General features: G+C 47.4%; 9 protein-coding genes across 9 annotated transcripts; 4 read left to right on the top strand and 5 right to left on the bottom strand.

Annotated features, from left to right (window-relative positions):
- Positions 1–2,228: 2,228 nt before the first annotated feature.
- EDB93DRAFT_1247559 (uncharacterized protein) lies at positions 2,229–4,002 on the top strand (the record flags this gene model as incomplete). The annotated part of the gene is made up of 9 exons (XM_041452606.1): positions 2,229–2,660; positions 2,722–2,846; positions 2,916–2,954; positions 3,002–3,064; positions 3,122–3,201; positions 3,250–3,350; positions 3,401–3,574; positions 3,627–3,713; positions 3,763–4,002. 9 exons carry the CDS (start codon positions 2,229–2,231, stop codon positions 4,000–4,002), a joined length of 1,341 nt encoding a protein of 446 aa, XP_041310676.1.
- A 352-nt stretch (positions 4,003–4,354) lies between these two features.
- Positions 4,355–5,236, bottom strand: EDB93DRAFT_1247558 (uncharacterized protein; the record flags this gene model as incomplete). Its single annotated transcript, XM_041452605.1, has 2 exons — positions 4,355–5,060; positions 5,115–5,236. The coding sequence occupies 2 exons, from the start codon at positions 5,234–5,236 to the stop codon at positions 4,355–4,357; spliced, it is 828 nt and encodes a 275-aa protein (XP_041310675.1).
- A 223-nt stretch (positions 5,237–5,459) lies between these two features.
- EDB93DRAFT_1262730 (uncharacterized protein) lies at positions 5,460–7,349 on the top strand (the record flags this gene model as incomplete). The annotated part of the gene is made up of 5 exons (XM_041454199.1): positions 5,460–6,024; positions 6,093–6,353; positions 6,410–6,600; positions 6,650–6,911; positions 6,973–7,349. The coding sequence occupies 5 exons, from the start codon at positions 5,460–5,462 to the stop codon at positions 7,233–7,235; spliced, it is 1,542 nt and encodes a 513-aa protein (XP_041310674.1). The 3' UTR covers positions 7,236–7,349.
- A 392-nt stretch (positions 7,350–7,741) lies between these two features.
- EDB93DRAFT_1239066 (major intrinsic protein superfamily membrane channel protein) lies at positions 7,742–9,084 on the bottom strand (the record flags this gene model as incomplete). Its single annotated transcript, XM_041451588.1, has 9 exons — positions 7,742–7,823; positions 7,875–8,001; positions 8,057–8,267; positions 8,325–8,363; positions 8,411–8,605; positions 8,657–8,715; positions 8,779–8,812; positions 8,878–9,001; positions 9,053–9,084. 9 exons carry the CDS (start codon positions 9,082–9,084, stop codon positions 7,742–7,744), a joined length of 903 nt encoding a protein of 300 aa, XP_041310673.1.
- Positions 9,085–9,758: 674 nt separating this feature from the next.
- On the top strand, positions 9,759–10,476 carry EDB93DRAFT_61136 (uncharacterized protein). The gene has a single exon (XM_041456861.1). The coding sequence runs from the start codon at positions 10,004–10,006 to the stop codon at positions 10,376–10,378; it is 375 nt and encodes a 124-aa protein (XP_041310672.1). The 5' UTR covers positions 9,759–10,003; the 3' UTR covers positions 10,379–10,476.
- EDB93DRAFT_60794 (uncharacterized protein) lies at positions 10,476–10,888 on the top strand. The gene has a single exon (XM_041456850.1). The coding sequence runs from the start codon at positions 10,574–10,576 to the stop codon at positions 10,787–10,789; it is 216 nt and encodes a 71-aa protein (XP_041310671.1). The 5' UTR covers positions 10,476–10,573; the 3' UTR covers positions 10,790–10,888.
- Positions 10,889–11,543: 655 nt separating this feature from the next.
- On the bottom strand, positions 11,544–13,460 carry EDB93DRAFT_60802 (major intrinsic protein superfamily membrane channel protein). The gene is made up of 9 exons (XM_041456851.1): positions 13,418–13,460; positions 13,156–13,364; positions 12,978–13,101; positions 12,885–12,918; positions 12,774–12,832; positions 12,526–12,720; positions 12,435–12,473; positions 12,041–12,378; positions 11,544–11,989 (listed from the first exon to the last, which is right to left on the bottom strand). The coding sequence occupies exons 2-9, from the start codon at positions 13,302–13,304 to the stop codon at positions 11,911–11,913; spliced, it is 1,017 nt and encodes a 338-aa protein (XP_041310670.1). The 5' UTR covers positions 13,305–13,364; positions 13,418–13,460; the 3' UTR covers positions 11,544–11,910.
- Positions 13,461–16,416: 2,956 nt separating this feature from the next.
- Positions 16,417–18,002, bottom strand: EDB93DRAFT_60087 (aquaporin-like protein). Its single transcript, XM_041456827.1, has 8 exons — positions 17,896–18,002; positions 17,487–17,786; positions 17,308–17,431; positions 17,216–17,249; positions 17,105–17,163; positions 16,857–17,051; positions 16,766–16,804; positions 16,417–16,706 (listed from the first exon to the last, which is right to left on the bottom strand). Exons 2-8 carry the CDS (start codon positions 17,630–17,632, stop codon positions 16,554–16,556), a joined length of 750 nt encoding a protein of 249 aa, XP_041310669.1. The 5' UTR covers positions 17,633–17,786; positions 17,896–18,002; the 3' UTR covers positions 16,417–16,553.
- A 752-nt stretch (positions 18,003–18,754) lies between these two features.
- Positions 18,755–21,839, bottom strand: EDB93DRAFT_60202 (GCFC-domain-containing protein). Its single transcript, XM_041456832.1, has 11 exons — positions 21,595–21,839; positions 21,465–21,538; positions 21,214–21,410; positions 20,973–21,167; positions 20,813–20,921; positions 20,649–20,764; positions 20,351–20,598; positions 19,747–20,301; positions 19,435–19,695; positions 19,088–19,378; positions 18,755–19,036 (listed from the first exon to the last, which is right to left on the bottom strand). The coding sequence occupies exons 1-11, from the start codon at positions 21,781–21,783 to the stop codon at positions 18,968–18,970; spliced, it is 2,304 nt and encodes a 767-aa protein (XP_041310668.1). The 5' UTR covers positions 21,784–21,839; the 3' UTR covers positions 18,755–18,967.
- Between the last annotated feature and the right edge of the window lie 5 nt (positions 21,840–21,844).

The raw sequence follows: 21,844 nt of genomic DNA, 5'->3' as shown, positions 1-21,844 counted from the left end.
CCCCCTTCCTCTCTTCCTCCGTATTTACGGTCCCGTCTGTCCTCGCCACGGTCTCGCCCTGGGGGTGGGCCTCGTTGTTCAGGTGTGCTATCACCGTCGCGTGGAGCATCTTCAAGTCTTGTCGAGAGATGTGGCTTCTTGATCTGGGGCAGATGGTATAGGATGCCAGGCATGGCGTGAAAGGACCGTGGATCGGAAGAAGTTTTAGGAGTGTAAAAAGAGGTGTATGGTGTGGGTGTAACTTTTGGGTAAGGGGTTCCAGATGTAATCTTCGAAGGTAAGTCCCACTCTGACTCCGACAAGTCAGAGCGCAGTTGTGTGTGATAGTCAAAATCAGAGTGATAGCTGAGAGGATGACCTTCATCCATGCTATCGATTTCGTGGGCGAAAGACATTTCCGAACCCTGAGCGTGGCTGACAGAAATACTATTTTGGTCGGTCACAGTTGTGGACCACGGTGAAGATGATATGGATGAGGAACGTGAGAGCGCAGACAAAGAAGCCTGAGGCTCTGACCCTGTAAATGAAAGCGACGGAAGGGAATCAATATCGGCATCATCAAGCTGTACTGATGCTGGTCTTCCATTGGTGAAATGAGAGTTACTCTCGGAGTCACCCGGATCTGTGAGTAATTTCTCTGATGCTGATGAATATGCCGGTGAGGGGATACAATCTAAACTGAGAGTGAAGTCTTGTCTAGTATCCAAGGGCTCTGGCGTTTGCGGGACAGTAGCTGCACGCTGCCGTTTGGAGGACCCCGCTATTGGTTCCGCAGAAGAAGCAGGTGTGACGCCGAGATGTGGAATGGGTTTTATGTCCCATGGTTCATGTGGTAATCGAGCGCCAGGGGTTCCCTTACGAGGCTGATGGTAATCATTAATGCGAGCGTCATAAACACTACAAAACACGTACTTTGCGTGGGATACCAATATTCATTTGAGCTAGTGTATTCAAAGAAGGTAATGATGGTCGGGAGGCGAATGCCGGTCTAGTGTGAGCGGGACGGACTTGACCGTGACCGGAAGACTTCGGACGTTTAGGATTATGGTGTTGACGGTATGCTTGCGATGGAAGTAGTACAGTAGATGATCCCGGAGGATGCAATGCAATAGAAGGATTGGGATATGCACTCGGACATTCTGAAGATGGAATCACGGAAGGGGACGAGTGCAAGTTGGCAAAAGGGTCCTCGTCCAATAAGCAAGGCGACGTGGCAGGTATATGGATGTTTGAACATTCCCCGAAAGCAGCATTATGGGTGAGCGTGGCCGCTGAGAGGGAGCGAGCTCGTGACGTGCTACTGGAGAGAGAAGTGGATGTTTGGAAAAACGGTGGAGTAAGTAGCGACTGTAGTGAAGGTCGTTTCGCAGGAAACTTGACGTGAAGCAGGCCGGTCTTCTTCGAAGATGGAGATATTTTGGGCACAGATGAGAGCAGGTCCAAAGAGTCTTCCATCATTGAGGCAGACAAATGTGGAGAGAAGACAAAGGGTTGGTTGATCTGAGGGAACGAATGGAGATGAGCACTTTCTTATGCCATGCCACGGAGGAACTATAGTATAAAGTTGGTAGAAATTGTCACATTGCATGGTTGCTAGCGGGAGCACGTGATCCGGTTCGCACTAGCAAGGCAATCAATGTTCAGATCAATCATCATGCGCATGCATCATGGTCAACGGGCTGCGCCGCATGTCATAAATGCCTTCAAAGACCGCTCATAGCCACAGTCCTAAAATAATAGGAGGAAATTCATTGGCATAAAAGAACGACACATACCTTAAATGGAGACTCCTCTGGTGCAAAGCATGGAGTACTTTCATTTTTTATTGCCTTGTTATCACATTGACACATTATCGCCCAGCTAAAACAAGTTTCAGCGGCTGTAGGCGCTAAGCACGGCAGGTCATCCCTAACCGTAGCAATATGCGTCTCGTTTTGGTAGCCTGTGAAAGTGTCCTGGCACTGAATGGTGACGGTGGGAAACGTAGATAAGTGCATGTTTTGTCCTCGGATCACAAACAAATGAGCTAGGCAGCCTAGGCGTGATCTGGTGGTGTTTAGTGCCTTTGCTGCTTGGAGATATTACAAGAAAATACGTTGTACAACAGAGCAAGCTTAGTAAGAGAAGGTAAGAAAGTTGGAGTGAGACAATAGCCAAGCGCTAGTCCTTGAACCAAAATGAGTATTATGTAAGGCACGCACTCGACACGGCGTTTGATCGGCTACATCATGCCTCGAGAGCTACCTGGATTATACTGGGATGAAGAAAAACAACGCTACTTTCCTCTAGCTTCATCTCGGAGGCCTCAAGTTGCAGGCCCAAGCACCTCATATCTACCGACCAAGCTGCAATCACTAGCAGCGCCTCAGGCTACGGGAGAATCCTACAACTTGAACAAGCATCGACCTCGTGCTCTCTTGCGCGCAAGGGAAGATGCTAGGTCCAGCTTTCGTGCCACTCATAAAAACAAGTTGATGCAGTACGTCTCTCTTTATCGTATGAGTCTCGGGCTTACCAGCACCCGAAATCACTACCCGTTGCTTGCAAATCTCATCATTGTGGCGCACAGCCAGATATCGTGCTTCCAAGTAGCGCAGACACCTCATATTGCATCGTCGTCTGTTCTATCACTCACGCGCTGTGCTATCACCGCCTTCCAGGTATGATCATCATCTTCAACCTGTTTGCAGCCATATTCATGGTAGCCGGATTCTTGGTAAGGCCGTATCCTACAATAACAATGTCCACAGTTTCGCAGGGGATACAGGGGGGTGGTTTTACTCCTCAGTCATTGGCCGAGATGAACCAGCCATAGGGTATCATACCTCGCACGGCTGGCGCCCAGAGTTCAGTCTCTCCTCAGAGGCAAGTACTTAGCTGTTCAACGTGAAAAATACCTACACCTGATTTGTCAGATCTCTTCCATATGTGTATCTGGCTCCCGCTGCATGTCAGTACGATTTTACCTGTGATTCCGTCCATCCACTTATGTGTGATCTAGTGCAACCTCGTTTGGTCCAGAGAGCAAAATATTGCACTTCCCCCTTGACTTGGACTCAGAAGAGTAACAATTTTCGCCATTACCCGTTTCATGCTATCTCATTTCGTTCGCGTGATGCAGTATCCGTGTGACTCGTGTAAATAATCGGTCTGTTCGTGACATATGGACAGCCGATTTTCAAGGTACCCGTTTGGTGTTGGGTATGTTTGATGTATGTCTTCTGTCTTCCATTGCTCAAAGAATATCAGGCACGAATGATCAGGCTGTTGTTATTAATGACGCTGCTGATCGAGCGACTGTTTGTTTTATGAAAACGGGTAGCGACGTATTTGCCGTTACTCAAAATAATGTACGTTTCAGGGCGTCACAGTACCGGCGTCACTATAATGGTTTTCACAGAATATTATTTATACAGGGTCCCGCGCTGGCCTTGTTCAACGTTTTGATATGCGTATAGCCAACACCAAGGGTGATCGCATTTTCAGCGACCCACATAAGACCCAGCATAATTCAGTGACCAACCTCAAGATCTGTTACGACTGGCAACTCCTCACGAGTAACATCGACGGAAGCGTGAGTCCACGAAACATAGGGCCTGTAATAAATTGACTGAATCTGACATCAGCTGGCTATGTTTGACCTCCGCTTCCCTTGCAGTCGAACACCTGTGATTTCCTTCACAGGAAATATCAATACCTACACTACAAAGACTGTAAGATCATACGTCAGCTTCGATTCTGCGTGTTCATACCATTACACAGCCTATCGCTGTTGATCCTCACGAGCAATTTCTTTTTGCAGCCGGGCAAGATCGCCGCATTCGCCTATGGTCGCTCCGTACAGGAGGTGCCCCGCTTATTTCGCCTGCTAGTGTATTTCAGAAACCATTTGAAGACCCGATCCGTGCGCTCCAAGTTGTTGAGGAACAAGAGGGCGTTCTGGGCTTGTGGGCCACATCGGGTGCAGCACTCTATAAATACAACTTAGGTCAAAGGATTTGAGGCGATGGATGGCTGATCAAACACCAGTCTATTTTTTGCTCACTATCATGCTCTGTTTTTGCGTATCATATTCCCAGGAAGGACCAGGTAAGAATGTTTATTGTGAACGGGATAGTGGATTACTAAGATACCACAGTATGTTACAGTACAGAGGAAAGGCGAATGTACTTGGTGAATGACTCCTAGCTGAGCACTTCCTACAGAACCTACCCAAGGAACCCGAATAAATGGTCTCTTTACGAACCTAGCTGGAAGGCCCTTCTGTGGTGCAAGGACATAAAATTACGGAGATCGCTAGATGATCATCGAGCATACCTTGGGTGCAACCTCAATGACCGAGAAATGGCGCGTCTCAAGCATCTTGCTCCTGCATGTTGTGTAATAGAGATAGACTTGTGTGAAAAAATACAGGCATTGTAATTGATGGATACAGGTGCATGGTAGAAAGGGTGGAATCCGTAGACAGTGCAGTGTTGATGCTCGAAGGATTGTGTGTCAAGGATGATATGTCTGGCATGGGGATTGATGAAAACTCGGGCATTTTGAGGGTGTCGCCGATGGTATCGGAAGGTGCAGGAAGGAAAAACTTTGAGAAGTCTGGATATCGGTTGTGAAGCGAGTCCCTGGAGTATCGCCACGCTCTTGTATTCTGCCACCGCAATGTCCTTTCCTTTTCCAAGGACGAGGATGACCTTGGACTGGATCTGATCGCCAAGGCAGGTGGCATGTCTGGAGTGTAGCCGAGAGAGCGAGATTCTACTGAGGATGGAAGACTGTATCCGTGAGCCAGCCTCCGCGTCGAGTTAATCTCGTCTGCTCTGCTAGCCGAAGCGAGAAGTGATTCTGATGTCGGAGGAAGATCCGACGTTCCCTGGGACACGATAGGATGCGAAGGAGAAGGACCTCGGGACCTTGACGCATCAGAGCACGTCGGGGTATTGGGTTGAGGCAGATCCAGCTTTATTATACGTACTAGCGGTCCCCCAGGGGGCATTGGAACCGGTGGACGAGGTACCCTATTTTTTCTCATAAACCAGTTCTTGATCCACGCCTCATCCCTGTAATACTTATATGTTCGCAGAAAGGGTAAGTGGTATGGGAGTTAAACCTACAGGCCAGTCTCCACAGCCAGTTTATGTCTTTGGGAAGTTGACGGCCGAGCCTCCTCTGCGTGCATTTTCTTTAGGAGGTCTAGTTGCCACTGTTTTGCGCGGACAGTCGGCTTTTTGATCATGGCGAAGGCTGCACGGTTCGTAGTAAGGAACAAGAACTAGAAGAGCTGACAGTGAGAAACCAGACGGAGAGCGTGACAAATTATTTCCCACAGCCATCGCTTGGGGGTCAATTCCGCTTTGGTACCTACTCGGATTGCGGTTGAGAAGATTATAGTAACTATTGTATTCTGTCAGGTATCCTTCCAGGACAAGCTTGTCCTTCTTCCACTCTTTTTATCCTTCATGGCGCAGGTCATCTCACCCGGTCGTCGGTCAAGCTTAGACTCCCTGGCAGGTTCACCAATAGCATCACCAACATCGTCAGCGTCTCCGTATTCACCAACTGATAGTATATTCGTCCGTGATTCATCTTCAGCGCTCGTTCTCCTTCCCAGCCAAGATGAAGAGGATTCTTTCGAATTCAGTAGTGACGAAGAACATGACGATCATGACCCTCAGCTAGAGATTGCGAAGCTTGCCATACCTCCTCTTCCGGCCGCCACAGTGTTTCTGTACCTTCTAGCGCCATACCTCAGGCTTGGCGCCATTCTCCTGCCAAGCGGTATCACCTCGCTGAAATTTGGTCTTGTAAATTTCTTTGTTGCCGCGGCGTTATCAGCCTTTTCTCGCAACCTATGGTTCCTTCTGGCAAGGTACCTACGGAAGAATACTGCGGAGGATATTTTCTTGGAGGTGATTGCGAAAGGTATTAGCAGGGCCAAGCGCAGACGAAGTGAACGGATCCGACGTCTGCTTCTTTGCATCACTGGGTCGTTGAGAATCTTGATAACATCTATGTATTTACGCGGTCAGTCGTACCATAGCTACTTCGCCGTCTTCCCTGTCTGACATTCAGCTTGGGGCATCAAATCAAAGCATCTGTGGACTCCATCTATCCACTTCTACTCGAGGCTCTTCCTGTACAAACATGGCTTATCACCACTTTAGCATTGGGTCTGCTCATATTTGTTGTATCATTTCCCAAATCTCTAGCGGCGAAGCAAGTCATCTGTACAACGTGGTTATCGATACTCCTATATACTGCATGGTTAGCTGCTGCGCTGTATAACCGTATGACTGGCACTGTGATACCAAGCCCCATTCTGGTGCAGCATGGTGTACTCTGGAATAGTACCAGTAAGTATATAGTAATGCTTCCTTGTTCGCCACCAATTATTAACTACATGCCGTAGCGTGTATTGCGTTTTCGTTCGCAACTTCGCTAACGGTTCCTCTATCTGCTTCTCTGGCCGGGCGGCCTTCTACTCCATCAAACAAGACGGGCAGAGGTATATATTTCCAGATGCTGAGCATCTCATCGACAATCATAGCGACCCTCCTTATACTGCCATCAATATTGACAGCCTCCTCGCCCAATGCTCCAGTAAGATTTTTTTGTTCTTCCAATTTGCTGCTGCTAAGATCGAGATAAGGGAGCACTTGGCAGCGATATGCGTAATACTATAGTCCACGTCCTTGGGGCATCTTCTCTCTTGTTGTCCATCCCTCCCGTGTTGGTTTCTATACCTCCTCTACCAATTCCGCTAGCCGTCCGGAGAATTTGCAAGTTGGACCTCAGCAAGGCTACTCTCATATTCCTTGTTGTATTGCTCAGCTTAGCCCCTCCATCAATGGCGACATTCCTTAATGACCTCACTCTATTTTTGGCTCTTGGTGGAAACTATTTTCTTCCAGGTACTGTATCAACGGGTTAATCTCTCTCGACGCAGTTATTCTTACATCTTTTCTTCTCTAGCATTGGCACATATCACGATCCATTATTTCAGACGACCTATATCTATTGTGATTCCTCACTCGGTCCCAAACACACCACAAACTATACATCCACCTTCTCCGCCTCACAGTGCAGACGCCCTTCTCCAGCGCAAAGAGAGGCTGCTCCAGCGAAGGCGGCTTGGAAGACGAGTGTTATGGGATGTTGGCGTTTGGTTGTTACTGATGCCCATCAGCGTATTTGGAATGGTTTGGGCGGGTGGCCGATTGGTTAGCAAATGGTAGCTTTCGCAGCAGCGCAAGATCCCCCGGAATAGGCTTTGCGTGTTTCCAGAATCGAGCATCATGCCAGATATACACACACCCCAAACTACTGCACATTCCGTGTGACCCGTACCTGAATGGACACTGACGCTTATTTAGAAATAGATCATATGCTACATGGACTTGTGTTCACCCGTAAGTTCGATTTGTATTTGGAATAAAAAATCCAGCCGCTCGATCAGATCAGTATCAAACCATCACATTTGTCCCAATGATCATTCTGGTAATGGAGATCAGACATGATAGAGCACTAGAATAGTTCATATGCTGCGGACATGTGTTTGCCCGTAAGTTCAGTTTGTATCTAGAATAAAAATCCAGCCACACGATTAGACCAATCTCTATCATTACATATGTCCCAATTATCATTGGGGCAATGAAGATCAGACATGATAGGCCACCTTCGTCGAAGCCGAAACAAAAACGTTCTCGTCAAAGATCATTTGTTGTCATAATGTAGGATTCATTCAAGCATTCTCGACTCCCGTATGGAACTTGTCTTTTCCTCCTGGGCAGGCACAAGGATGGCGGTCTGTGGTCCAGGTGTTACTAATATCAAACATAATCAGCGGTGACCTATGCCTGGCCAGACGGACTTACGGTTTATTTATAATGCTTTCGCTGCCTTTGAAAATCAACGTATCATAGACGAATGCTCCACATAACATCCCGGTGACTGGACCAAGCACAATGCACCATAACCAATATTGATTACGGTATGTGAACACTGGTGATAGGTTCAAGCTATCGTCCAATCCACATCAGTGATGACCTTGGCTTACCTGCAGTTCCATAGCCTGCGATTGCCGTGAAGAACCTCGGCCCCAAATCTCGAGCAGGATTCAGGGAATAGCTCGTGTTCATACCCAGAGATGCCCCAATGCCGAGCACCACAATAAAGAGGGAAAGAGGGACGAGACCCTGCGGGGGTGGTCCATTTTGCTTGTCAGTGACACAGAGCACAGCAATAATCAATATCGCAGAGCCCAAAAACTATTTCAGAAATAAATCAGTATTTCTCAAGGATCGATCAAAAGGGACCATTCTTACTTCGGAAAAGAAGCACGAAACAGGGGTCAGGAAGCTTGCCTGCGGAGTTATCAGTAAAGGGTGGTATGAAAGAGCACAGTTCGCACGGCGTATGTAGCAAGAAGATCTCCCGAACCACTAATAGTTCGGATGCCAGGCCCACCTTCCACTATGTTTATGGCATGGAAGTAGTTGGCATAGACAACACCAGCACCACAAAATCCGCCCAATAGCTGAGCGGAGATGTAGAATGGCACCTTTTTCCAAGGGAACCCCCGGAAAACTGCCAGAGTAAACGTGACCTGCGGATTACTACTCAAAAATAATACGCTAAGAGCAAAAGTCCAACTTACTGCAGGGTTTATGTGCCCTCCAGATATACCTCCTGCGATCCACACCCCGAGTGCCACGCCTAAATATATTGTCAGATACGTATTTTGTGATTGTGAGGGACGAGGTCGTCATATCGACCTACCTGCAGCCCAGCTAAAGTTGAGCGAAAGAAAATCCTACATTGAACTTCACCGTGAGTTTGAATGGTACTAGATATAAAACATTGGTAGCATTCACTTACCCCTCTTGGAACCGCTTCAACATTCGGGTTCATGGACAAAAATACTTGGCAGTTGCTACCAGTACCAAATATCACGAATATCATCGTGCCTAGAAACTCGGCCGCTGGTTCACGGATAGTATACCTGGACAATGTAATGAAGAAGCTTGTAAATGAACCGAGATATATTCTTTACCTGAATCTCGACCACCTGTTAGGAAATGCCATGCAGTGATCACGATCAGCAAGGTTGGCCTGTTATAACCGAGGGAGCGCATATTTGCTGGTTGTAAGAGTCAATGCTCTCCGTATGTACTTCTTCTGACTTCTCGATAATTGCTGACATGATTCGCAGAGGATACGGTTCGGGGAGCTAGGCAGGAGTAAGAGAGACACTCGAAGAATCATATTTATAACGTCAAAATGGGTTGGTCACATATGGAGCCTAGGCTCGGTGGCGTGTTGACTCTAACGAGACAGCAAAGAGCACAATATTGCGAACATATCACATGGCCGGCGGATGGAACAACTTTCGGTGCGACTATGCCTACACAGTTTTTCCTTCTCCACTATAGAAGTCGGCTGACTTTGTTAATAAGTGTTGATGATGATTATGATGAGACGGCCTCATGTGAGGTTCTCGTGATTTCGGGGTAAGTTAAAGAGGAAACCTGCATCATGAATGCGATAAATCCTCGTTTGCGGCCTAGTTCTCGACGTAAGCATGCTCATGATCAGAAATTCTACTAGCGAGTACCCACGAGGAAGCGGAATCCATTGTAATTGATTACTTAGTACCGCGCGCGTGGATAGGGCATATACAAGATTACCGCCCAAAATACGGTTCAGGGTGCTGACTCGGATATCGAGAATATATTACCGACGGGTGTACCTGAAGGAGTGACGTGACGGTCACGAGTTTATATAAACAATTCATTTACGGAGCGTCGGAGGGCTTGGAGCCTTGGAAGCGCGACACCAGCCCCAACTCTCAGGCATCCAGTTCGGGAAGAAGGAACTCAGAGTACACAGAAGCACGACGTCTACTGACGAAAAGAAAAATATGACGATAGAAGAGAATGAAAAGAAGATACTGTAGAAGAGACGGAAGACCACAAAGCCCTTCCGTGCGCTGCTGGCTGGGGATATGGATTCAGCGCCTCAGATCGATTCTATTCCCGTTCCTCTCAGCGAAACCGATGCGCTCCAGCAAGATGTTGCTGATCTTCCGGAAGCTGCCACTCTGGATGACTATGCGCGCGTGCCCATCACTGCATTTTGGGCTGCTATGCTCCATGGCATGGGTTGGGTGGACTGGCAGGGGCTGTTACGAGCTCAGAACGAGCGAAAAAGAATGCGCTGGTGGAGCCTTACCTGCCGAATCGCGCCCTGCATTGTTGGGAATCGGAGCGAAGTTGTGATCAACCACCTCAACCTCATCTGGAATAGCTTCGTCAAGTTAAAAGCATATCCCTCCAACTTTGCGAATTTCTTCAGCTCTCGAGAGTCACAAATTCGTTAGGCGAGATACTCTCTGGACCAACAAGTGGGTCATCCGCCGATCGAGAGCGGAGGTGCCCACGTGAAGGATTGTTCAAGATCCGTCCGTTTGGCCACCAGCAAATGGAGCTACTGACTCATTGTAGGTCTAGTCTAGTTCCGAACTTGTTCCAGGCACTCGAAGTTGTCGTTGATCAGTGGCGCGAGGGGGTCAAGCATGCATCATCTTGCTTTAGGGACGTTGATTTTTATCTTTTTATCTTTCATCGAGTTCAAACATTGTGTTATCTCATTACCCATCTTTTTGCTTGTCTGGGATACATGCCATCCGCGCTCATCCAACTGTCAGGTCAAGTTTCATCAGTACATGCCCAGATTCTACCGTGACCGCATCAAACTCCATTCATTCGCCACCTTCATCTCCGGTGGTTGAAGGTGCGCTTTCGGCGCCCACGGCCTCATATGACCGACCGTCAATCATTATTTTCCGCCCAAGCCTGCCTTCCCTCTGCTAAACCTAGTCGGAGATATCAAATCAACATTGAGTTAAGGAACATCGTAACTGACTGCTCCGCCGTCCCAGTGGTACATCTGTTATCTTGACCACCAGTATTGCATCTGCCAAGTCCTTGTCAAACTTCATGATGAACGACTCCTGACAAGAACAGCTCGTTCAAACCCCTTCCACCGAATTTATCCACACCGTCAGGGTTGCCAGAAAACAATATCACAGAACGAGCGTCATCAAGAGACAGCGTGAGGAAGCTGACGAAGGCGAAGGACGCCGTCCCAGTCACTTGACAGCGAAAAGGTAAGGTCATCAAAATTAACTTATCATCTGTCACTTCTAACGATTAAAATTTAGTATCCTGCAGGTGGACAGTAGTAGACGCGCGATGGCGACCCTATACACGAGAAGAAAATACCCTACCGAGCGGTGCTGGCAATCTTGACCTCTCCCGTGAGCAAGGTAACGCACGTACCTTGTTTTCTGGAGCGTTTTAGATCTGAAGTACTTCGGGTAACAGGGCAACTCAGGAGAAAATTTAAAGTTACGCGACTATGTTACAACTTGAAGGTTTGCGGCCTGGGATGATGTTATTGACTTGATAAAGCCCGGGAAAGCTAACTGAAACAAGAAGTCGCATCTCAGAAGGCCCGGATCTTATCTAGACACTCGCAAGATACAATTCAGTGTCACATGGATTATTAATTCAGCTCGAGATAACATACCCAAGTTAGACCACTCAGTCTAGCAGGCCACAATTAGTACTTTGGACGGTGTTTTGTGTCCAAGTGTCATGTCATCAAGCGATGACAACAAGGATCAAGTGCTGATATTGTGCGATACAAGAAACAGACGAAAAGTTCAAAACCTCATTCTACATCAAGTCTACGTAAACTTCAACTTCTTCTCGGTCGAACTTTACTAAAATACGAAATAAACACTTATTCAAAAGGAGTTAATGATGGTCATTATGTGTAGAAGGGCATCAAAATCATGTCACAGTTATCAGTTGTGTCATTGCGAGCGCCATTCAATCATTAGCGCCGTCAAACTATTTCTGTAACCCCATCATGTTTGGTCCTCTGAGCGCACGAGTGTAGGTGGTGCCTTTCAGCCTCTTCACTCCTACATACAACGAGTCAATATTTGCGCCATACAGAAACATTAAAAACGCACGGCTTGTTTGTAATACTGTCGGATCCCCTGTAAAGCATAGCATCGTAGAAGAACGCAGCCACAACCATGCCAAGAATTGGACCAATGATAGGGCACCAGAGCCAATACTGGCTTCTGAAGTTAAAGACTTCGCTACCATACCCAACCATGGCGGTGAGGATACGGGGGCCAAGGTCACGGGTGGGATTAAGAGACGGTCCAGTATCCATGCCAAGAGCCGAACCGATGCCAAGGAGCAAAAGAAATATTCCAACAGGAATAACACCAGGAGGCGCAGGACCATTTTGTTTATCCGTGAGCATGAAAATTCCGGTGATGAGCATGGCGGACCCTACAAACTATATCAGGTTGTCAGTATGTATTCAACCGAAAACTGAGTCACGGATGGGCTCACTTCAGCGAAGAATGCGGAGACTGAAGGAAGGTAATCGGCCTAGATACCGTTGAGCCAGAAGAAATTATGCCGACAAAAGGTCTAAACCTACCGCATAGGTCGCAAAAAATTTACCAGATACCGCAATTGTACGAATATCGGAGCCCCCTTCGACAATGTCGATCGCATGGAAATAAGTAGCATAGACTACACCTGCCCCACAAAAGGCTCCCAGTAATTGCGCAAGGACGTAGATTGGAACTTTCTTCCAGGGGAAACCGCGGACAGTAGCAAATGCTATAGTTACCTTTCTAGGATTCAGCACAGATAGTCACACGCAAGACATTCAGGGGTACACACCGCAGGGTTCAAATGACCGCCTGAGTGATTTGCAGAAAGCCATACACCAAGGGACAGTCCTGACTAGCTTGTAAGGAAGATGTCAACATACAAATATGAAGGATCACTCACCAATGGCCCAAGAGAGGTTGGACGTGACAACGTCCTTTGAACAAGAACCAGTGAGTTTCAGCCCATCCATCACTTTTGATACCTTGAACTCACCCCTGCTGGGCTTGCAGACACACTTTTATTGGCAGAAAGATTTGCCTGGCAATTTCCACCACAGCCCAGCAAGCATAGAACAAAGGCACCCATGAACTCGGCTGCAGGTGCGGAGATGTGCTCCCTGTAACAGGTCCAGTCAGCTGTTGTCAATATTTCGCAGACAGGTAGTAACTACCTGATGTTTGACCATCGATTGGGGTACGGAGAACATTTATTGCAGTCAGCGAAGTCAACGATTCCTGGGGCGAAGACATTGTTAGGTTGAGTTGCATAAAAGTTGTTCGACGTCTCAGAGCAAAGAGGCTTTTCGCTGATATCCGTCATCTTGTGCTGAGGAAAAGGAAGGACGGAGTGCTAAAGCTCCTGTGGAAGAGGTTCTGACATCTGCCTGTTTTATAACTTCCCGTTATTATCATCTAATGACGAGTATCACGTACATGATTCAATCGGGACTTCAGACGTGAGCGCGCAATGTATGGACCTGCTTGCGGAGATTATGCATACATATTATCCATGCATATTAGTTTTGCTTAATATTATAATGCCTGTACCTGATAGCTAATTAGAATGCACAAATTAGTACATGTCGTATGTAGGTCTCTTGATTCTCGGCCCATGTGGCACAATCGCACGTGCTCCTGTATACAACTGTCAGCAAAAAAGTGATTCAGACTGCACTATATATACCACGCAGGGAGATGAACAAACAGGGTCTGTGCATCATCAGAGCGAACACCATGCCGGGTCCTTCGTGTCGACTGAATCAATAAGTTCCTCCATCAGTTTTAGTTCGAAATTGATTTCCATAAAGTACCTCATGATGATCCCAACACACTTTGGAAAGGACAGGCTCGAATGCGCAGAGGTCAAATTCTTCGAGAGGTCCTTCAAGTTATTGGTTACAATAGGTTCGGATAAGATGGTCCCGAACAAGCGAAAACGGGAAACTCCTGGACAGACGCTTCCACTGCCAATGCCTGCCATGGAGTTGTCCATGTCACTGTCAAGTCTGTAGATGGCGAACAACAAGGGTCGTAAAAGCAGAGACAACTAAAAACACCCCAAATAGTTACAAGTAGGGCGCGCAGTGACCGCACTCATGGTCATGTATGGAGTCTCCGAAGACCCTGACGAGATATGGCAAACCAATCTTGCATCGGATACGACTGTGCGACTCGGAGAGGGCACGCAGAAACCAACACGAAAGCTGCGAAATGATTTCACAACGCGAAAATGTCGAGACTTTTGCACAAAACAAGAGCCGGCTGAATCAGCAAAACTGCCCCGGGAGTTCCCGGGAGGACTCTGCAAGTCATCCGTGACACCACCACCAAACGCCACGCCGATAAGAATTATGCTAATACCAGTTCCTAAGGGTTAGTCCTCGGACCGTCCTCTCTTTTCCTTTTGAGTCTTCATTAATCTTTGTCTTAGACATCCTCCGGGCATTAGGCATTTGATGTTTTTCCTTCCTCGCGAAACAGTGAGACTCCCCACTCTTTGTGACTCGACATCTCATCATTATTAAACATGACCACACTATCGAACTCTTTGGCGAAGATGATTATCCAGCCTGGCATCGTGCCATGACTCTCGCTCTTCAACATTTCTACAGCATGTAACACTGTTCGAAACGCTATGCTTGTCCTGCATGAACGCTTGTGCCAAAGAGTGAATCACCTTCTAGTACGCTACAAACTTCTGTTATGGTAAGCTCCAAACTTCTAGTACTAAGGAACAGCGGCTTCAAAAACCTTTTGATCACGAACGGCGCAACTTCTAACTTCCAAGTCAGGTTTCATCAGTGTGTGCGACTACCACCGCATCGAACTGCATTCGTCCGTCACTTTCGTTGCCCTCGTCCTTCTCCAGCGATTGAAGGTGCGCTTTCGGTACCCACGTTCTCGTACGACCACCATCATCCTTTTCCGACCAAGCCCGCATTCCCTCTGCTAAACTCAACCCGCCAACAACATCGATAACTCTGGCCTCAGCCACGTCTCCCCTAGGTATGGAAAATTGTACTACCGGTATCATCTCCTGGTATCCCAAAATATGAGCCTGTGCCAGTACCGCCGTTCATCAGACATCATCATTCTCGCACTCGCACTCGCGAATGACAGTAGTAACTTGGATGTGTCGTTCGTTTCAGAGTCCTTTATTTTGAAACAAATTTTCACTGATCTCGTCTTATGCGCTTTGTTAAGTAGAATAAGCATTCCGACATTTTTCTGATGTGGCTGGACGAAAGCAGGGAGTGGTGACTTCGAGACCTAGAGGAACGGTAGTGTCAGGCTACATTAGTTTCGATTGGCGCATGACACGGGAGGGCGCAGGTTGGAGGTTAGGAGTGGCAAACGAAGGACTACAGGTTGGCCTGGCTGGATAGTAGTGCCTGAGACGGAAAGATGCGTAACCTTGTACATACGCGAGCAGAAAATACTTCACAGAACGGTGCTGGAGGTCTTGACCTCTGCTGTAAGTGAGATAACGCAGGGTAACGCACGTCCCTTATTTTCGGGAATTGAAGTACATCACCGAATAACAGCACAACAGGAAAAAAAATTTCCAACTTACCCCACTATCACAGCGGGGAACTGTCATTTGACCAACTTTTGCCGCCAGTGAAATGATGTTCAAAAGGTATTCTGGAATGCTCTGGAACGCTCCAAGGCTAGGTCAGGAATGCTCTAGCCAGGTCCGGATCTGCTTTTGATTGAAATCTTTGCATGATGTAAAATGTTAAAAGCCGATGTGACTGAATGTTATTGAAGATTAAAGACAAAGTTTGCGTCCTGGGATAACGTTATTGACTTAACTGGAACAAGTAGTCCGGATCCCAAGTCTCAAGAACATACAGATCAACGTCTCAGGGTCGGCTCGAATCAACGCCAGTGGCAGGGCGCAACAGCTCCTTCCAGTACGTTGGGCGGTGCTTTGTGTCAGAATGTGATGTCGTCGAGCGATGGAAACATGAAGACCGAGTGAGATTGTGCGAAACAACAAAATAAACCTTCAACTCAAAACTCGGGTACGCGTGCCGTGCTTAAGCGCTTAAATCTCAACGTTCACGTCAAGTCTACGTAAGCTCCGACGACTTGTTCTCCGAGACATTACTCAAGATACACTCGTTCAAGAAATGAGCAATGATGTGGCTTGCGCCATCATATTTTGTAAAGAAAGTCCTCAAAATCCCAGTAAAAAACATGTCCGAGCTACAAGTATCAATACGAGCATCCAATAACCAGTACCATCAAACTATTCCTGCAACATCACCACGTCTGGTGCGGTGAGCACACGAGTGCAAGTGGTGCCTTTCAGCCTGTTCACTCCTGCATATAAACGGGTCAATATCTGTGCCATGAAGAAACATTACATAAAACGTACGGCTTATTCGTAATACTTTCGGATCCCCGGTAAAGCACAGTATCATAGAAAAACGCGGCCACAATCATGCCAAGAATTGGACCAAGGATAGGGCACCAGAGCCAATACTGGCTTCTGAAGTTGAAGACTGCACCACCATATCCAACCATGGCGGTAAGGATACGGGGGCCCAGATCACGGGCAGGATTAAGCGCCGCTCCAGTATTCATGCCAAGAGCCGAACTGATGCCAAGGACTTACAAGAAATATTCCAACAGGAACAACACCAGCAGGCGCAGGGCCATTTTTTTTATCCGTGAACATGAAAATTCCGGTGATGAGCATGGCAGACCCTACAAACTACAATCGGGTCGTCAGCATGTAATTTAATTGAAGGCTGAGGTTACGGATGAACTCACTTCAGTGAAGAAGGCGGAGACTGAAGGAAGGTAATCGGCCTAGATACAATTGAGCTGAAGGAAACCATGCCAACAAAAGGTCTAGACCTACCGCATAGGTCGCAAAAAGGTTACCAGATACCGCGATTGTACGAATATTGGAGCCTCCTTCGACGATGTCGATCGCATGGAAGTAAGTAGCGTAGACGACACCTGCCCCACATAAGGCTCCCAGGAATTGCGCAAGGATGTATATTGGAACTTTCTTCCAGGGGAAACCGCGGACGGTAGCGAATGCTATGGTAACCTTTACATGAGTCAGCACAAATAGTTACAGGCAAAATATTGAGGTATACACACCGCAGGGTTCACATGACCGCCCGAGTAGTTTGCAGAGATCCATACACCAAGTGATAGTCCTTAACAGCTTGTAAGGAAGATGTCGACATACAAAGATGAAGGTTGGCTCACCGATGGCCCAAGAGAGGTTGGATGTGACAGCATCCTTTGAAAAATCACCATTGAGTTTCAGCTCATCTACCACTTTCGATGCCTTGACTCACCCCTGCTGGGCTTCCAGATACACTTTTATTGGCAGAAAGATTTGCCTGGCAATTTCCACCACATCCGAGCAAGCATAGAATGAAGGCACCCATGAACTCGGCTGCAGGTGCGGAGATGTGCTCCCTGAAACAGGTCTGGTCAGCCAATGTCAATGTTTAGCGGACATGTAGGCCACTACCTGATATTAGACCATCGATTGGGGTACGGAGAACATTGATCGCAGTCAGCGAAGTCAACGACTCCTAGTGCGGAGACATCATTAGGTCGAGCCACAGATGAGTTCGAGGTCTCGGAGCGACGAGGCTTTGCGATGATATCCGTCATCTTGTACAGAGAAAAAAGAAAAGAAGGACAGTGTGCTAAAGCTCCTGTGGAAAAAGGCTCTGACGACTGCCTGTTATATAGTTCTCGGTTGTTATCATCTATACGTACATGGCCCAACCGGGACTCCGGATGAGGGCGTAATGAGTAGATCTGCCTGCGGACAGATTATGCATACGTATTATCCATGCATATAAGTTTTGCTTAATACATACTTTTACCTGTTAGCCAATCAGAACGCGTGAATTAGGTTAATAGAATATGACGTACATTTCTTGAATCTCGGTCTAGTACAACCGTGTGTACTCTGCGTCGACAAAACTGTCAGCAAAATCCCTCGTACCGCACTATACCATGCAGGGAGAAGGGTGTGCTATTCTTGTTGCATACGGCGTGAACATCGTTCCGGCTCGTTCGTATCGGCTGAACCAATTCGAAGTGAAAACAAATCGAGCCGGTCTAAGTTCATCCATCCCAATTTGATTGTTCATCGAGTACCTCATGATGATCTCATCAAATCAAACTTCGAAAAAAGACAGGCTTGAAACGCGCCGGGGTCGTGGCTTCTTGGAGATTCCTTATCGGTCAAAATAGGTTCCAATAAGATGATCACGTACAGGCGGAAACGGGAAGCTCCTGAACAGAAATCTCCACTGCCATGGGGTCGCTGTTAGTGCTTAGTCCGTGAATTGCGAATAACATGATTCGATGCAAGCAGACAACCAAAAACATCCCAATTGGTTACCAGGAAGGGCACGCATGCCGCACTCGTGGTCTGATATAACGAAACCAACGACAAAAGCTGCGACGTAAAACATTGACATCGCATAAACGAGGCTAGACTTGTGCAGTCGAGGACATTAATTTGATCAAAACTCACGAGCGCTACGGCAATTGCCCAGTTACCGCACATAAATCAAATATTGTCGTGTTAGGTATTCTGACCAGGTGACACACGTAACGCAAGAACGTATCGAAAGTTATTCGTTCCGCCGAATCTGTGGTAGATCTGCAGTCAGCGTCTGAAAATGGGAACTGACAAAAACAATGGCGCAGTTGTGGAGGCGCGTGATAGTTGGACATACTACATACAACGGCGCAAGTGTCTGACAGCGGAACGAACCGTACATGCGTATAGAAAGAAGCCGCATAGGCTATGCATGACAGTCATTTAGCTTCATATGAATCTTCCGAGCGCCGAGCGGTAATAGTGTGATTACATGGGATGTACCCTGCACTATCCTCGCCATACAGTGGGACTACTCGGGGGGAGAAAAGGTATGATTCAAAGTAATTAACATACCGCGCTTGAACGTCGTCATAAGAACAAGTGTTAGCTTAAGTCGTCAAAGAACTCAATGGCGCTTTCAGTGCGCGTATCAATTCGGGTGGCATTATGGCAATCATCTAAAATATGTAGAGTTAGCCACGTAAATTTCCGACATTCTCTCCAATTACCTCTTGAGTTATTTCCTCTCCTCCGACATCCCACCCGCCTTCGGCAATTGGCAAGACTACATTGTTCATATGTCGGATACAAAGGTCGTCAATGATCGATTTTTCACCAGTATACTTGCGCCATCGAATGAGGGCGTCCAAAAACTTTGACGCATGGCAAAGTAGACGCCGACGGGCGGCAATGGCACCCGGATCGAAAACGGGGCGATTGAGTGCAACAAATGGAGCTATCAGAGTTTCCGACGCTGTCACAGAGCGTTCAAAAACGGAGTACACCGATTTCAATATCATCTAGAAAATTGCATTAGAATAGCATCTCATTCGTGGTGCCATGGAGTATCCATCACCTGGAATTTGGGGCTGTCGCGTCCAATAGAAGCTTCTATTTGCTCTGCCAGGTTTATCATATTGCGGGTATCCAATGCGGAATAGGAGTCAAGTGCGCCTGCTTCGACTACCTTGCAGATGAGGGGCACGACTGCCGTGGAAATCATTGCGGAAACCAAGTCACCATTCGGGCCTAAATCCGACTCTAGATCATCATCTTTATCTCCACAGTACTCGTGTAGTGAAGCACACCACGCAAATTCATCTAGGGTGTGCGAAGTCTGACACTGATGGTAAAATAAGCGTCTCATGGCATAAAAGAATCGACGTACCTCGAGGGGGTTCCATGCAAGAAGTTCTAGCCGCACCCAGAACTCCCATGCACCAACGAGTCCAAGCCCACCCCATGCACCGGTATAGCTATCACCAAAGCGTCTACGCCATCCACCAAACCATTTGGCCAACCCCAAACTCGGATCTCTGAACTCTGCTGCATGAACATCAGATAATAAATTTTGTCCATCATTGGCTATTCTTTCCATAGCACTTCGATAATCTATAGCGTCCGATGGGGGTAAAGAGGAGTCCGTCGAGTAGCCCTCTTCTCGGTCCAGTTGCGTTCTGATGACCCTGATTTCACGTTCCCGTTTACGACGAAGTCGACGTGCTATTCGCGCGGCTTCTCGCTCACGGCGTGCGGTAACAGGGTTTGCTCTAGGAAGAACTCGCCCCAGCTCATCCATCTCTTCAGATGGGGTCACCAGAAAAGAGCCGAAAATCAAAGATAGATCATCTTGGTTGTCCGCTTGGCGTCGTTGAGTGATCATTTCAGAGCGTTCTTTGAGCACTGAAATAAATTCATCCTCAAGCTTCTCCAGCTTTGGAAACTAAGCATCCGTGAGATTTTGGTTAACGTGAGATAAGGATTATACCAACCTTCTCATCGAGAAATGCCGCCACACTTTCCACCCATTCTTTGAATGCTGCGAACCATGACCTTTTTGCTTCAGCTTTGGCAATCATCTCGCGTAGCTCTGATTCGCGGACATCCAATTGTTCACGTTCATCGTCCAACGATGCTGCTGCCTTCACATTCGTTGCATGTGACGTGGTCATGGTGGTCAATGACTGAGACAGGCGATCCGTTGCCGGGCCAAGAGAGGGTATCGTAGTCGATGTAGGAACTTATCAGACTCCAGTTAATCAATGACAACTCCAGAAGGACATATCTTACTTTCGGCAGGCTTGTAGACCTGTTTTGCGGGGGATACTTCACGAGATGTGGGGAATGGACCGCCTCTCCGCAACTGTTCCCTTTCCCATTCCATGGTCTCCTCGTCTTCTTCATCGCTGTCCACAAAATGTTAGTCAAATTCTCAGCAAGATGCTTATACATACGCATCTGCGATCATCTCTTGCATAGCATCCTTGCGCTTCGAAGCTTCCAATTTTTTTGACTTCTTGCCCAGTGCAATGCGCTCTTGAGCACTGGTATACTCCGCGTACTCTGTACTTTGTCAGGCTGATGCGAGAGAAAAAAATCTGATAAATGACATACCGTCATCTCCTTCCCCAAGCTCATCCTCTTCGCGCATCAGTCGACTTTCTGGATGTGGACCCTGCGGCACGGTATCACGTTTCGTGACAGAAAGAGATATAAAATCATCTTCTGTACCATGAGTCCGCATACGTTCTCGCTTTTGTTTAGCGGATAGTATTGACGATTCCGAAGGAATCGCTGTGTCAACATCGACTACACGTCATTAGATAGTGATAAAAGCACTTGAGTAAGATCTTACCAGATATCTCAGTGGTCTCCACACTAGTTTCACCCGGGTCCATCGAAACGTCTGCATCATAACCCTCGGCAACTGTGGTACGTCGTGACGAAGGCGTGCTTGCTTTCAGCTGTGAAAGGTACGCCTGGTCATATACGGGTGCCCCATTAGATCGGGGAGTAATAGTAGCTTGATCAAGCGAGACGGGCAGCACGTTCCTGATAGATCTCATAAGCAAACCAAATTATACATCAGCACAGACATAAACATACGCAGGACGAGCACTCAGGGACAACTTTTGACTAAGACTTGATTTCTTCACTTTAAAGACTTCCCCATCTCCTGCCTAACATCTTGAGTGGTAAGCGAAAATTCAATAGCATACGAAGTGAAAACACGAACCTCCTCGTCACCACCGAAACTGAGCGCAGATTTGAGCTTAGTGCGCTTTGCTTTGTTCTTCAGTCTAGACGCGAGGGCTATTGGCGACTCCTCAACGCTCTCTCCATTCCCGGATGTTGTTTGTGATATGTCTTCAGGTGACTTCTCCCTACCCCTTGGGGCCAGCTTTGACTTGGGTTTTTTGAACATTACTGACGAGGAGTTTGCGAATTGGGTGGAAGAATGACCACATTGGGTCCAGGCCAGCTAT

The sequence above is a fragment of the Suillus bovinus genome, assembly GCF_016758785.1.
Source record: "Suillus bovinus strain UH-Sbo-P2 chromosome Unknown EDB93scaffold_10, whole genome shotgun sequence".
Classification (NCBI taxonomy): Eukaryota; Fungi; Basidiomycota; class Agaricomycetes; order Boletales; family Suillaceae; genus Suillus; species Suillus bovinus.
The sequence above is the reverse complement of the archived record's forward strand: the minus strand, read 5'-3'. Positions and strand labels throughout refer to the sequence as shown.

Coding starts and splice junctions, on each gene's coding strand:
- EDB93DRAFT_60087 (XM_041456827.1), bottom strand. CDS start 17,632: ATGACGGATATCATCGCAAAGCCTCGTCGCTCCGAGACCTCGAACTCA. Junction 17,432..17,486: donor AATCGATGGTCTAATATCAG/GTAGTGGCCTAC, acceptor GACCTGTTTCAG/GGAGCACATCTCCGCACCTG. Junction 17,164..17,215: donor CAACCTCTCTTGGGCCATCG/GTGAGCCAACCT, acceptor CAAGCTGTTAAG/GACTATCACTTGGTGTATGG.
- EDB93DRAFT_60794 (XM_041456850.1), top strand. CDS start 10,574: ATGCATCATCTTGCTTTAGGGACGTTGATTTTTATCTTTTTATCTTTC.
- EDB93DRAFT_60802 (XM_041456851.1), bottom strand. CDS start 13,304: ATGACGGATATCAGCGAAAAGCCTCTTTGCTCTGAGACGTCGAACAAC. Junction 12,833..12,884: donor CAACCTCTCTTGGGCCATTG/GTGAGTGATCCT, acceptor CAAGCTAGTCAG/GACTGTCCCTTGGTGTATGG. Junction 12,474..12,525: donor AATTTTTTGCGACCTATGCG/GTAGGTTTAGAC, acceptor AACGGTATCTAG/GCCGATTACCTTCCTTCAGT.
- EDB93DRAFT_60202 (XM_041456832.1), bottom strand. CDS start 21,783: ATGTTCAAAAAACCCAAGTCAAAGCTGGCCCCAAGGGGTAGGGAGAAG. Junction 20,922..20,972: donor GCTTGGGGAAGGAGATGACG/GTATGTCATTTA, acceptor GACAAAGTACAG/AGTACGCGGAGTATACCAGT. Junction 19,696..19,746: donor TTGCATGGAACCCCCTCGAG/GTACGTCGATTC, acceptor CATCAGTGTCAG/ACTTCGCACACCCTAGATGA.
- EDB93DRAFT_61136 (XM_041456861.1), top strand. CDS start 10,004: ATGGATTCAGCGCCTCAGATCGATTCTATTCCCGTTCCTCTCAGCGAA.